Genomic DNA, 12,112 nt, shown 5'->3' with positions numbered 1-12,112 from the left:
AATACTTTATACAAATAAAGTCTCTTTAAAGCTATTCCTTTGGATTCGACCCCTCCTTCCACGAAGAAATACGTAATATAGCCGATGTAAGGGATGGCCAGGCCATTGGCTGCTCTGAGCTGCAGCCAGTGGCAAGGTTTAAGCCGCTCTTGGCCCCAAGGCGCAAAATGTTGCTTGAAAAGAGACTCTGTAATAGTTGACACCATAGACCCTGTATCTACTAAACAAAAGAGATAGCGACACAACAGGAAAAGGAACAAACTATCGCTAGCCGAATGAACGCAAAGCGATCGGGTCCGAGCTGGCCCTGGCAAGGCGGTAATAACGTGCAAGCAAAGCAGCAGTGGTTTTTATAGGTGGACTGGCCGCCGCTGCGCCGCTACTGTCGGCCACCCAATCGGGCAGTCCCGGCCAACGTGACGTGGAGCAGGGAACGGGACGCTATACAAAAGCGACAGTTCAGTAGGCGGCATCGGCTATGTATCGATGAGCAGCGCGCAGCCAGCAGCAACATCCAAGCGAGCCCTTTACAAACAATAACTAAAATTAGCACTGGAAAGGCAACGTATAAGAGAGATGCAGCCGTGACCGGCAGCTCACCTATCACTGCACAGAAGCGGAAATAGACGCACAGGAGCTACGTGACCCAGCCTCCGGCAAGCAAGAGCCTTTACAAAACAATAACTAAAATGAGTACTGGATGGGCAACATGCGAGAGAGATGCAGCCGTGACCGGCAGCTCACCTGTCACCGCACGGAAGCGGAAATGGACGCCCAGGCGCAACGTGACCCAGCCTACGGCAAGCAAGATGCCGACAGGTGCTCTACGCCCGCCTTTATAGATAGTCTCCCACTGTGATTGGCTGGGACTGCCGCACAGCTGACAGTCACCATGACAACAAACTACATATTGCCACAACTGCGTGAAAATGGCCGGCACATAATGAAACTGCGCATTTTAAATCTGCAACAGCTCTAGGAGTGGCTTGCGATTCAGGTGCATTGTGCACGCGATAAAAATGCCCCTTGAAAGCTGCATAAGTGGTAAATGTTTGACTACAGTTGGCGCCAACACATTTGAAAAGACAACGAGGCTCATTCCTATGCACTCTGCAATGTAGTACATAGCCTCTTAATGTAACCAATATCTTTCTACAAAAGACGCAGGTGATCATTTTTATAGAGTTATCAATCTATTGGTCTTTAGCCTGCTACATATCAACTGTTGCTAGCGCCTGCTAAATATCAACTGGTGCTAGCTTACACCATGTGCTTTCAGCAAAAAGTAGGAAAAGTAGCCGACATTTTAAGCTTACCTTGCAAACTTTTTTGCAATAGCACCGGATCGATTGAATAGCCACGGATCTTCCAATCGTGGATTTGTCCAAAAGAAGTTGAATGAAAGTAGTACAAAGTAGTCCGGTAGTCCGAAGATTTCTGAAGTGTTCTCCACTCTGCAGACGCGGCGGCGCTACTACTGGCTCGTTGGTGACGTCAGCCGAAGCCGTGAACGAGGAGCTCGTGCTTCTCCTCCCGCTCTAACGTCATTATCCAATCAGAGACGAGCTGCACACTTTTAAATTCAAAGTTAGGCGGATTTATCAAACTTGCTAAAAGAAAAACAGGTGCAGTTCCTCCGTAAATGATCCAATATTCATGGATGTTTTTATCTGGCTCACCAATCTCACGCACCAAATCTCAATATCACCAATATAAAACCTGCATCATGAAGCTCAGCACCAGATTGGCTACAAATAGCCATGATAAAAAAAAAACATTGGAATTATAATTGTATATTTTTATGTATCCTATAAATATATAGGCAACCTCGAGGTTCACAATGACATTTTTTTCACAGTGAGAATTTTTATTAGGCCTATCTCAATTTGCATAGTTTCATCAAGATCATGTTAAAAGTACAGCATAGACTTGTATATATGATTACATATATGTTTTGTATTTTTAAATCAACTGGCTAAAACTGTAGTTTCTATAATATTTGCATGTCAAATTAACATAATTGTTTTGTTAAGAGTATTACAGTATTTCGCTGTTTTTGTTACCAATATTTGTAGTTTTAACAAATAAATTTGATTATAATCACATATTGTTATTGTAAATATAACAAAAACATTTTGTTTAATAGTTTACAAAAGTTCACTGTGATTTAAACGAAAAATATATATTTTTGGGTTTACTATACTCTTCTGTAGGGATTTTACATAGTTTCTATGTAAATTTCACAACCATTTTTTACAGTGAACAGTAATTATACAAACATTATACCAACATTGCAACAGGCAAGTTTATTCAAACATCACACTAACAAGAACACAATAAGAACAGTAACTAATAAAAAAAAAAGAGAAATAATTTAACAACACTGAACATACTGAACAGAGGCAGGGGAAAAGGACTGAGGAAGAAGACTTGTCCGTTGTCACAGCATCAAGGTCCGACTGTAGAGATCAAGAAAGGAAGAGGCATGAGGAGAACAACAGAACACTGCTCTCTAGCAGATTGTTTACTGATGTAAACTAAATTGATGCAGTCTTAAAATTATGATTCTAATCCAGGTTTCTATTTTAGGAGAAAGGAATGGCTCATAATCGTTACAAAAAAAAGAAGCTTTATCATCGGCACTAGTGAGCATTAGAAAAAACACTCTCTGTAATATGTAAAACATTCGCGCATTTCTTTTTTTTACATTAGCTCACTAAAACTGTAACTAGGGCAAAAAAAAAGCCTTACCTCCAACAGCTGGTGTTATCGTTGCGGGACAAGGGAAGTGCTTTAGAAACTGCCGTAAAGCAGTACCTCTGACAGTATTACAGTGTGTGACGTCATCGCATGTTTTTAACGCCTTTTTAGAACAGATACGTGACCTTAAAAAATGCAATATTCAGCTGAGTTTATTATCTTAGCCCCACCCTTTGATAGCAACTTTAAAATTACTTGACAAAAAATTACATCGTGAGAAAAGTGGATTCTGAGGATAAAGCCCCGTTGGCTCCCATTCATTCTGGACTCGCCTACGAGCGCCCCGCGTGGTCAAAGATTATTACTGCAACCAGTCCAGAAAACTGGAACTAACCCGCGAGTGCCAGTTCTCCTCATATTAGACATTGGCTGTGTCCCAATTCATAGGACGCATCCTTCGTAGACCGCGTCCTTCGAAGGATGCGGCCTTCGTAGACCGCGAAGGACACTCCGAAGGCCGAAGAAATGGGACGGTCTAGCCTACGGAGCATTTCTGGTTTACGTAACAAACCGTTACCGCCCTTTCACTTGCGTGACCACGCGCTGCTCCTGTCACCTAGCAACCCTGACAGCTGAACTGACCTGTTAGTAAACAAGTTAAACCGGACAGCCCGAAAAAAAGAAACCAACAAAAATTATTATTGATCATTATTTTTTTGTATACAGTAGTTTTATAATAATTGTTGTAAATAGTCACATGAATGTTTGTTGTAAATAGTTTTATTGTTGTATATGTTTTATAAGTTATATACGAATACATTAGTCAATACAAAAAAGTTAGTAAGGGTTTTAATAAATAGTTAATCAAAAATGTTAGTTAAATAGTTAGTTAAATAAGTAAGTTTCAATAAATATGTAAATAATAATAAACAATGTGTTAAATATAACAGAACATAAGTTATTTGTCCACCAAACGCTCCAAATTTTAGAAAAACCTATCCATTCTTTCCCTGCTTTCCTGGGCTCTTCTCTCCTCTGCCTCCCTTTGTAGCCTCATGTCCTCTTTTATTAACTGGAACATTGACATTTTACATTTACATTTAGGGCATTTAGCAGACGATTTTATCCAAAGCGACTTACAATAAGTACATTTGTCATAAGAAGTGCATCAATATATCGCTGTCGGTACAGAAAGGATGTTCATAGAACCAAGTGCAAGTACCACAATCGCTAGGCTAACCCATTCCCCGTGTTACAGCCATGATAGCAGCTACTGCAGTTGCTACACAGTTAAGTACTATAATACAATACAACACAGGGTACAATGGTTGCCAGAAGGGGGAGGGTGGCTATGCAGTCCAGGTGGACTCTGAACAGGTGAATCTTGAGTCCTTTTCGGAAGATAGTGAGCGACTCTGGAACATGTCTTCCTCTCTGTCCCTCTTTCTGGACCTTGGCCCTCGCTGTCTTTCCTCCTCCTGATCTTGTCCTCAACCTCCTGATCCACCACTGCTGTACTTGCTGTACTTGGCCCTGGTGTGTTCTCAGGGATGGAGGCAATTAGGACAGGGGGGTTGGTGGAATGCATATGTCACAATACCTTATCCAAGGGGACAAACCAGGGCCAAGTGGCAGCAGTGGGTTTCCCACCTACCCCCTCTCCTGACCCTGGATACTTGCAATCCTAAGGCAGAGGAAATCAATCATGGCAGTTAACAACAAGAGCAGTATCAAAACAAATTTCAGCAAAAGTTTTTCTTTGCCTGCGGGGGAGACACCTTCCCCTGCAGGCCTATTTTCTCCAGAATTGTCCTAAACAGTAAACACAGAGACATTATTAATCAGAGAAAACAAGAGACACATTTATCAATCATGTTAATAGCCCATGTTAACAATAGGCCATTTATAATATATATATTTGACCATCTTGTAAAGGTTACATTTAAATTAGCCCTCATCCTATATGAAGCCCATAATAATAAGACAACCAGTAGAAGTCAAAACACCCTTTTTCTTTGTGTGTTTTTCTAGTGCGGTCTAGTACTGATGCGAGCTGTGACTTTTTTTTGTCTTTCTTTCTTTAATAACCCAAAATAGGACATCGTAGTAAACGATTTCTGGGGATGTTGTATCGGTCCTGCTGTTTAATGAGGGCTAATTTAACTAACCTTTACAAGATGGTCAAATGAAGATATATAAATGGCCTATAATAATTTTTATAAACTAACTTACGATATAAATAAACGATTGTTTCTTTACCCCCAAGCCACACTTGCTGAGTATTTCACCCCGGTGAACAGCTCATCATTCTCCCCCCTCAATAGAATAAATCGAGCAGTATGCTGCTGGCCCCCTAAACCAAAACCAAATGTTAGAATTAGTTTTGCTTTACACTACCAAACCAAAGCAGCTTAAATAGCAAAATAACTGTAATCAATCCCAACGTCTGTAACGTTACGGTCTGAAAACCAGGGTCCACAACCTGTGTTCGCGTTGGTCCATTTATCTAACCTTACAGAATAGCAAATTATCTATATAATCGCCACAATTTCGGTAAATATAACCATTTTAACCTCTTAAATTTGAAACTATAGGGCTTAACGGGTGTTCTTAGTTAACGTTACAGCGTCACTAACTGTAACAGGGCTGCCAAGCCTCACGCTTTGAGTGTGACAGTCACGCAATTTGACCCATTCTCACACCACACGCCACACTTGCCATTTCTCACGCTTATTTCCCCATTCATTACTCTATTTTTTTTTCTCATGATAATAAGCTTTGGTCCTCGCGGCTTCGAGTGGTTATGTAGTCGCGCGGTGTCCACTTTGCGATGTATACATTTGACAGTTTGTAAACAATCTCCCGCGACCTGCGCGTGTGAGCGTCTTGGTGGAGCGTCTTTGTATAAAGTGCCAAATTTGACTTCTGGACTGCATTCTGCAACATGTTCAAGAAGGGTAAGTAGGCCTACATCAATCGCCTTCTTTCAAATATACATTATACACAGAGATGTTTCTACTGGTTGTTTTCATATTTCATAACAGCATTATGTATAAAAACGTAAGGTAATACATTACTGAACTCTTCGTGTTAGTTAGCCAGCATAACTAGGTAGCAGCATAGTTTGATTTCTCAAAATCAGCTCACCAATAAAATCAATTCAAGTGTTCGTCCCGGGGGAAAGGCAACCGTTGTGACAGGTCGCTAGTACAGCTGTTATACAGTTATCCCATAGAAACCCTTATGCTTTTCCGTACACCCTCGAAAACAATTACTACGTTTTCTCATGCTGTGATAGACATGTTTAAGTGATCTAAGTTTTATTTCTACGAGTTGTGTTAATTCATAGTAATTTACGTCACGTTCTAATATAGAGATAAGACCGTTATTCATTCATAATTCCGTTAATGGCTAACGTTAGCACTTGCCACTGGTTAGCCAGCTGTGCAGTTCGCTGTAGTCTTCCATTTTTGCCGCCCTGTGGGCTCTCGCGCGCCCCCTTCTTTGAGGCGGAGCTAGAGTTGACCTCTTTTTCACTGTAGGTTATTATGTCAGATCAGCCAGACTAAATATCTACACATAGGCCTACGTGAAATACATTGTTGACAGGACATGCGCATGAAGTGCTACAATTTACATGATTATAAAAAGGCTTACAATGATTGGAATCATACAGATATGACATTTATAGCACATAACTGTAACTGTACAAATAGAACCAAATGGACCCATTGGGGCCTTTAATACAGTATTCAATAAAACACTAACATGTAGCTATCTTTTGATAGATGCTAGGTAAGACGATGCTAGGTAAGAGGAAGAGCCCACAGAGAGATCTGCTGTCATTCTGGGCAGTGCCAGCCCCCCCTTATGCACCCCCGGAAAATGAGAGTGCAGAGGGCACAGAAGAAATGGAAGATAAAGCGAGATCAGAAGAGATTGAGGACAGTGAGGGCGAAGATTTTGATTGTATACAAATTGAAAACACAGAGACAGAAGAGCCAGCAGAAAAAAATGTGGAGATAAGAATAAATTCAGGGAAGAAGCAGAAGGCCAAAAGTGGAGCAGCCCTCTACAGGTGCACTTTTAAAAGGGAGTGGACAGCAGAATGGCCCTTCATTAGTGTAGGCACAACCACCGCCTACTATTGGTGCTCTGTTTGCCGACATGAGAACAGCTGTGCCCATCAAGGCAAGGCTGATGTCGCAAGGCATATCAAAAGCAAAATACATCGTTCAAAAGAACAGGCAGCACAGTCAACAGCCAGCATTGCACCATATTATGGCCCAGCCACTGTTGGTGGCATGACATCTCAGGAAGTCAAGGTACTAGGCGTTATACCCGCTGCTAGTAGCTGAATTGCACTTGTAGGTTATATGAGCATAAATACATAGTAAATGAAACAAATGCCTAGCTAATCTGATGTTCATTTGAACTGTTCTTATTTGTTTATTTTTGTATGTAATAGTGTTTTCCTATGGACCTTGAGTCTGCTGCTAAGACATTCATTCAATTTTATTAATGTTTTTGCATGATTTGCTCTTTAATTAAATCCTTTCTGTTGCAGACAAGGAGAGCTGAGGTAAAGTTAGCAGTGTCGATGGTGGAACACAATGTGCCATTTGCAGTAGCCGATCACTTCAGCCCATTGCTGAAAGAATGCTTCAAAGATTCCCCTACTGCACAGAGCTTCAAGGCTGCCCGCACAAAAATGTCCTGCATAATAAATGAAGCAGTGGCTCCTCACTTTAGAAAGGAACTGGTCATGAAGATGAGGACCAATCCTTTCACGTTGATCACAGATGGATCAAATGATACAGGTCATTACATTTTCCACATTTTCCAGCACCCATTTTAGATATTAATTAATGTATTATATTAATCAGAACAAACACACAAACAATTTCAGTCTGATGTGTACCTTTAATCTGACATATATCATATATGTACCTATCGTTACAGGACGTGAGAAGATGAACCCGCTCACTGTGCGGGTATATGACAGTGATCTCAGCAAAGTTGTCCACAGGTTCCTGGATATGTGCCCCACCAGCGGGCCAAACTGCGGCACAGCTGAAGTCATCTACAAGAAGATGGATGAGGCCATGCAGAAAAACGCCATACCATGGAGAAACTGTGTCAGTCTGTCAGTTGATAATGCCCCTGTCAATACAGGAGCAAGGAACTCCATCGCATCCAGAGCTCATCAAGAACATGGCAGTATCTACATCCATGGGTGCCCTTGTCACATCATCCACAACACTGCCAAACAGGCTGGCCAGGCCTTTTTGGAGGTCAGTTGCTTAAGACCCTCCGTATGCCTTATGCCTAATGTCACGTCAAACAGGTTGTTATGCTGTGCGGTCATGAACCAATGACAACAATGTCTTGTGACTATAAATAATCATGTATTTTGCAGGTGTGTGGATTTGATCCAGAGGATCTCGCTGTGGATGTTGGATATTGGTTTAAAGGAAGCACCAATCGCAAAGGTTACCTAACAGGTATGTGTGTGCAGTCCCAATGTAGTACAAATTAAATCTATAATACTTTGATCAAATTGGCATTAAGATGTTCCATTCTTGTCCTAGAATTCTGTGAGCTCCATGGAAGTGAGTATATGGAAATGCTCATGCACGTTTCTGTTCGATGGTTGAGCCTGGAGAAGTGTTTGACTCGTATCCTGCAGCAGTATGAGCCACTGGCCAGCTACTTCAAGTCATTAAGTAGGCATCACATTTTAATGATGCAAATGCATGGTTATTAGAGCAGACTGAAAAGTAAATAAAGTATGTAGTATGCACAACCATTTTTTTCTCTCTTTTTCCCACAGATGACAAACAGCCAAGGTTCAGGAGGCTTGTGGTGGCATTCTCTGACTCAATTACAGAGGTGTACCTACTGTTCTTTCAAGCAACTTTTCCAGTCTTCTCCACATTCAACCTCCTCCTCCAGAGAGAGAAGTCGTCAATCTTCCTACTACATGATGAGGTAAATTGGAACCGTTGGGATACAGTTTGCTAGTATGATGTTCTATCTTTGTTCCTTTTTTATTAGCAGGAAATAAATGTAAATTTGTAAATCTTTTCTGACATTTTTAGATGAGGGGTTTTATCCGCAAGCTGCTCTCAAAGTTTCTGAAGCCCGCAGCATTGCAGCACCGGGAACTGCATGAAATATGCTTTAAGGAGCCATCCAACCAACTGCCAGGTGATTACTAATTGTCCAGGTTTTACACATGCACTATCCACTCACTGATCTCACTCAACACACTTTTCGTTAGAGGGCTGCAGTCATCTCGTCACAATCACTGATATGATGAAGATACTTAAAGGGGTGCTTTCAAGTTGGCTATTGTGGTTTTTGATGGTGACTAAAGTGACTCAACACAGTCTTGTTCCCGTCTCATACTGACATGTTACTGCATACAGCATCGTTAATGACCTCTGCAGTTGTTGATTTGTGTCTCTTGTAGGAGAAAAGTTGGTGATTGGCTTCACTACTCGAGTTACACTCAACAGGCTCCTTGAAGCAGGAGCCATTACACCGCAGCAAGTGCAGAGGTTCCAGAAGGCAGCAGTGGCGTTTCTGGAAAGGGCTGTGGAGTATGCCATCAAGAAACTCCCCATGAAAGAGCCTCTGATTAAACATGCCATGTTTCTGGATGTCCAGCAGAGAGCAGAGTGTGGAGTGGAAGATGCCTTCTACTTTGTCGACAGGTAAGTTGGGCTATCAAGTAAAGTACATTTTATCTATAGTGCCAAATCCTAACACAAGTTATCTCAATATGCTTTGCAAGTAGAGCAGGCTTAAGACCAGGCACATTTTCTTGTTTGATCCACATCTGAAAAACAACCCCTGTTTCAGTTACACTACTTTACCAGATCACTGCACATTTTTTTTCTTTTTAGATTTCCTGAACTTCTCCCATACAATGGACCTGAAGAGCGTGACAAACTTTGTGAGGAGTTTCTGGACTACCAGACCATGGACATTGCCATGCCCGACGACCCAGCAATGTTTGACTTTGAGAGATTTTGGGGGAACATGGCATCAATGAAGAACAAGGTAAGAATTATTCTGTACTCATGGGAATACCCATTGACATAATCAACTTAATAGTACACAAAAATACTTGTGAGTAATTAGGCTTCCTATGTGCATTTTTCAAAGGTGACCGGTATGAGCAGATTTGGCAGGCTGTCTTGTATTGCCAAGTTGGTCTTGGTCATGCCTCACTCCAATGCTGATGCAGAGCGAGTTTTCTCTGTGGTTGGACTAAATAAGACCAAGACCCGAAACAGTTTGGCTCTTGAGGGAACTCTGTCATCCATCATGACCGTGAAGATGGCGAGCCTTGAGCCAGACTGTTTTAAGTGGGAGCCCCCTGCCTCTGTCATCAAGGCATCAAAATCTGCCACCAACACCTACAACGTTAGACATGCTAAATGATTGACAAATAAATGTATTTTGTCAAAATTCTTGTCTTGTTAATTTCTGGTTAAGAGAGGTTAGGAGGCCACAGTGCAGAGAGCAGCTGGCATGGAGGTGAGGACATCAGTCCTAAGGTATAAATCAATGTTAAAAAAGGCCAATTTTTTTGGTCGGCGGCCGAACGCTTCTGACTCTAAAGTCTCACTCTTGTCATTTTCTGAAACTTGGCAGCCCTGCTGTAACGTTACCTTACTTATATTGCCTATTACTTTAATGAAAATAGTTTTAAGGGCCCTTGTATTTTTAACATTTGTATCGTTAAATACTCGAGTGACTAGAAACCCAATACTTACATTTAAATGCAGAACTTAAATCGCCATTCTCCGCCATCTCCATTGATTGAATGCGCAATGAATCTTGGGAGGGATACGTTGGGCCGTGAAGGATCTTGGGATACGTTGGGCCGCGAAGGATACAGCCGATGCATCCTTAAAATCCGGGAAAAGAAGGCTGCATTCGTAGGCCGCATTTGAAGGACCCTTGGAATTGGGACAGCACTTGGCGCGTCGCTGTGACGCAATCGGCGTCGACGCATCCTTCGAATGCAGCCTTCGAAGGATGCGTCCCCTGAATTGGGACACAGCCATTCTCTGATGGAATGCACGCATTGCATGGTTCTCAGCTGAGTCAGTCAGACTCAGTGCTACCGGAAACTCGACTGAACTGGTTCAGTCGAGTTTCCGGTGAATTGAATGGTGAATCGAATCATGGTCATGGAATGTGTTTGTGCACGGTTCTGCTGACTCTGAGTCAATCAGACTCAGACTCTCAAAGGATCGTGGAACTTAAGTCGGTCATCAGCTGCTGACTTTATCCTGAAAGGTGAGTCAATATCGTTAATTGTATATATTAAAAAAATACCCGAGATAAACGAACAATGTGTAACCCTAACCCTAAAATGTAAACACCAGGCTACTCGACAAGAAAATGTAACGAACCACCTGAGGCTTTACTTTACCTCAGAGATAATGCGTTAGTTAATAATGATATGCCGTGCCGCATATCATATCATTATCGCATCTCATGCGGCATCTGCGCATAGTGCTGCTGCGTAGGCCTACATGGACGTTCCAAGTATGTTTACTTCATGTATCGTTGAAGCTAACTAAGTATAGCCTAGTTATAACTATAACCTACTCCTGGTGCAGTGCATGCAACAGTGTGTGCCATTTATTCAGCTACAGTATGGGAAGGTTACTTTGAAAATGTAATTCGATACTGTTACAAGTTAGTTACCCTATTAAGAACGTAATAGTATGTGTATGTGTATTATTATTAATATTATCAAAGCCAATGTAACACATTTGAGTTTTCCTTTTTAACCGTAGGCTACAATAGGCCTATCCCTCAACACTGAATGAGCTACTGTGTCAACTGTGGAACACAAATTTTAACATCTTTTTGACTATGAAATCATTCTGAGATCTAATAGATTTGATTAAAAAAGACGTTTTAATAATATCAAAATATATAAATAATAAAATTATTCACACACACAGTGGCGGCTGGTGAATTTTATTTTAGGGGGGGCTAAAAGTTTGGAAACCAAACCCCTGTAGGGGGTTCTGGGGGCATCCTTCCCAGTAGATTTTATTGTGATTTTCACATACAAACTAAGCATTCTGGTGCATTCTGACAAAATAATAAAGACAAAATAGAACATTTCCTTACAAAGACGAATGGAGCCGGGGAACTAAGTTGTAACTTAATTTATTTGCCTTGTAGAATTCAGCAAGATTAAAAGTGCAAATACATCAATAATAATTGGGAATTATACACAAGAGTCAAGTATGCACTTAGACAAATACGATAAAATATCAATATAATATGTGCAACCTTTTTATGTGCGGTTGTTCAATACACACTGAAGGCATGATGCCACAATAGGTTTGCAGAGAACTATATACAATATGCACAC

General features: G+C 41.3%; 1 protein-coding gene and 1 long non-coding RNA gene across 3 annotated transcripts; one reads left to right on the top strand and one right to left on the bottom strand.

The window, feature by feature from the left end:
* Positions 1–4,227: 4,227 nt before the first annotated feature.
* LOC115556637 (uncharacterized) lies at positions 4,228–5,014 on the bottom strand. The gene is made up of 2 exons (XR_003979093.1): positions 4,960–5,014; positions 4,228–4,512 (listed from the first exon to the last, which is right to left on the bottom strand). It is a non-coding gene; the product is annotated as an uncharacterized LOC115556637 (long non-coding RNA).
* Positions 5,015–6,288: 1,274 nt separating this feature from the next.
* Positions 6,289–10,196, top strand: LOC115556636 (uncharacterized). Of its 2 annotated transcripts, XM_030373807.1 has the most exons (10): positions 6,289–7,025; positions 7,268–7,520; positions 7,663–7,994; positions 8,120–8,204; positions 8,292–8,426; positions 8,534–8,691; positions 8,802–8,910; positions 9,176–9,419; positions 9,612–9,768; positions 9,874–10,196. In XM_030373807.1, exons 1-10 carry the CDS (start codon positions 6,489–6,491, stop codon positions 10,150–10,152), a joined length of 2,289 nt encoding a protein of 762 aa, XP_030229667.1. In that variant the 5' UTR covers positions 6,289–6,488; the 3' UTR covers positions 10,153–10,196. The 2 variants fall into 2 exon arrangements, with proteins under 2 accessions (XP_030229667.1, XP_030229668.1); XM_030373808.1 differs by lacking the exons at positions 6,289–7,025; positions 7,268–7,520 and having other exon boundaries at positions 7,539–7,994.
* Positions 10,197–12,112: the final 1,916 nt, after the last annotated feature.

This window comes from Gadus morhua, chromosome 13 (assembly GCF_902167405.1).
Source record: "Gadus morhua chromosome 13, gadMor3.0, whole genome shotgun sequence".
NCBI lineage: Eukaryota > Metazoa > Chordata > Actinopteri > Gadiformes > Gadidae > Gadus > Gadus morhua.
The sequence above is the reverse complement of the archived record's forward strand: the minus strand, read 5'-3'. Positions and strand labels throughout refer to the sequence as shown.

Bases quoted from the DNA above. Each gene is read 5' to 3' on its own strand.
- LOC115556636 (XM_030373807.1), top strand. From the start codon at position 6,489: ATGCTAGGTAAGACGATGCTAGGTAAGAGGAAGAGCCCACAGAGAGAT. The intron at 9,420-9,611 runs GTAAGTTGGGCT...TTTTCTTTTTAG, and splicing joins GCCTTCTACTTTGTCGACAG to ATTTCCTGAACTTCTCCCAT. The intron at 9,769-9,873 runs GTAAGAATTATT...CATTTTTCAAAG, and splicing joins TGGCATCAATGAAGAACAAG to GTGACCGGTATGAGCAGATT.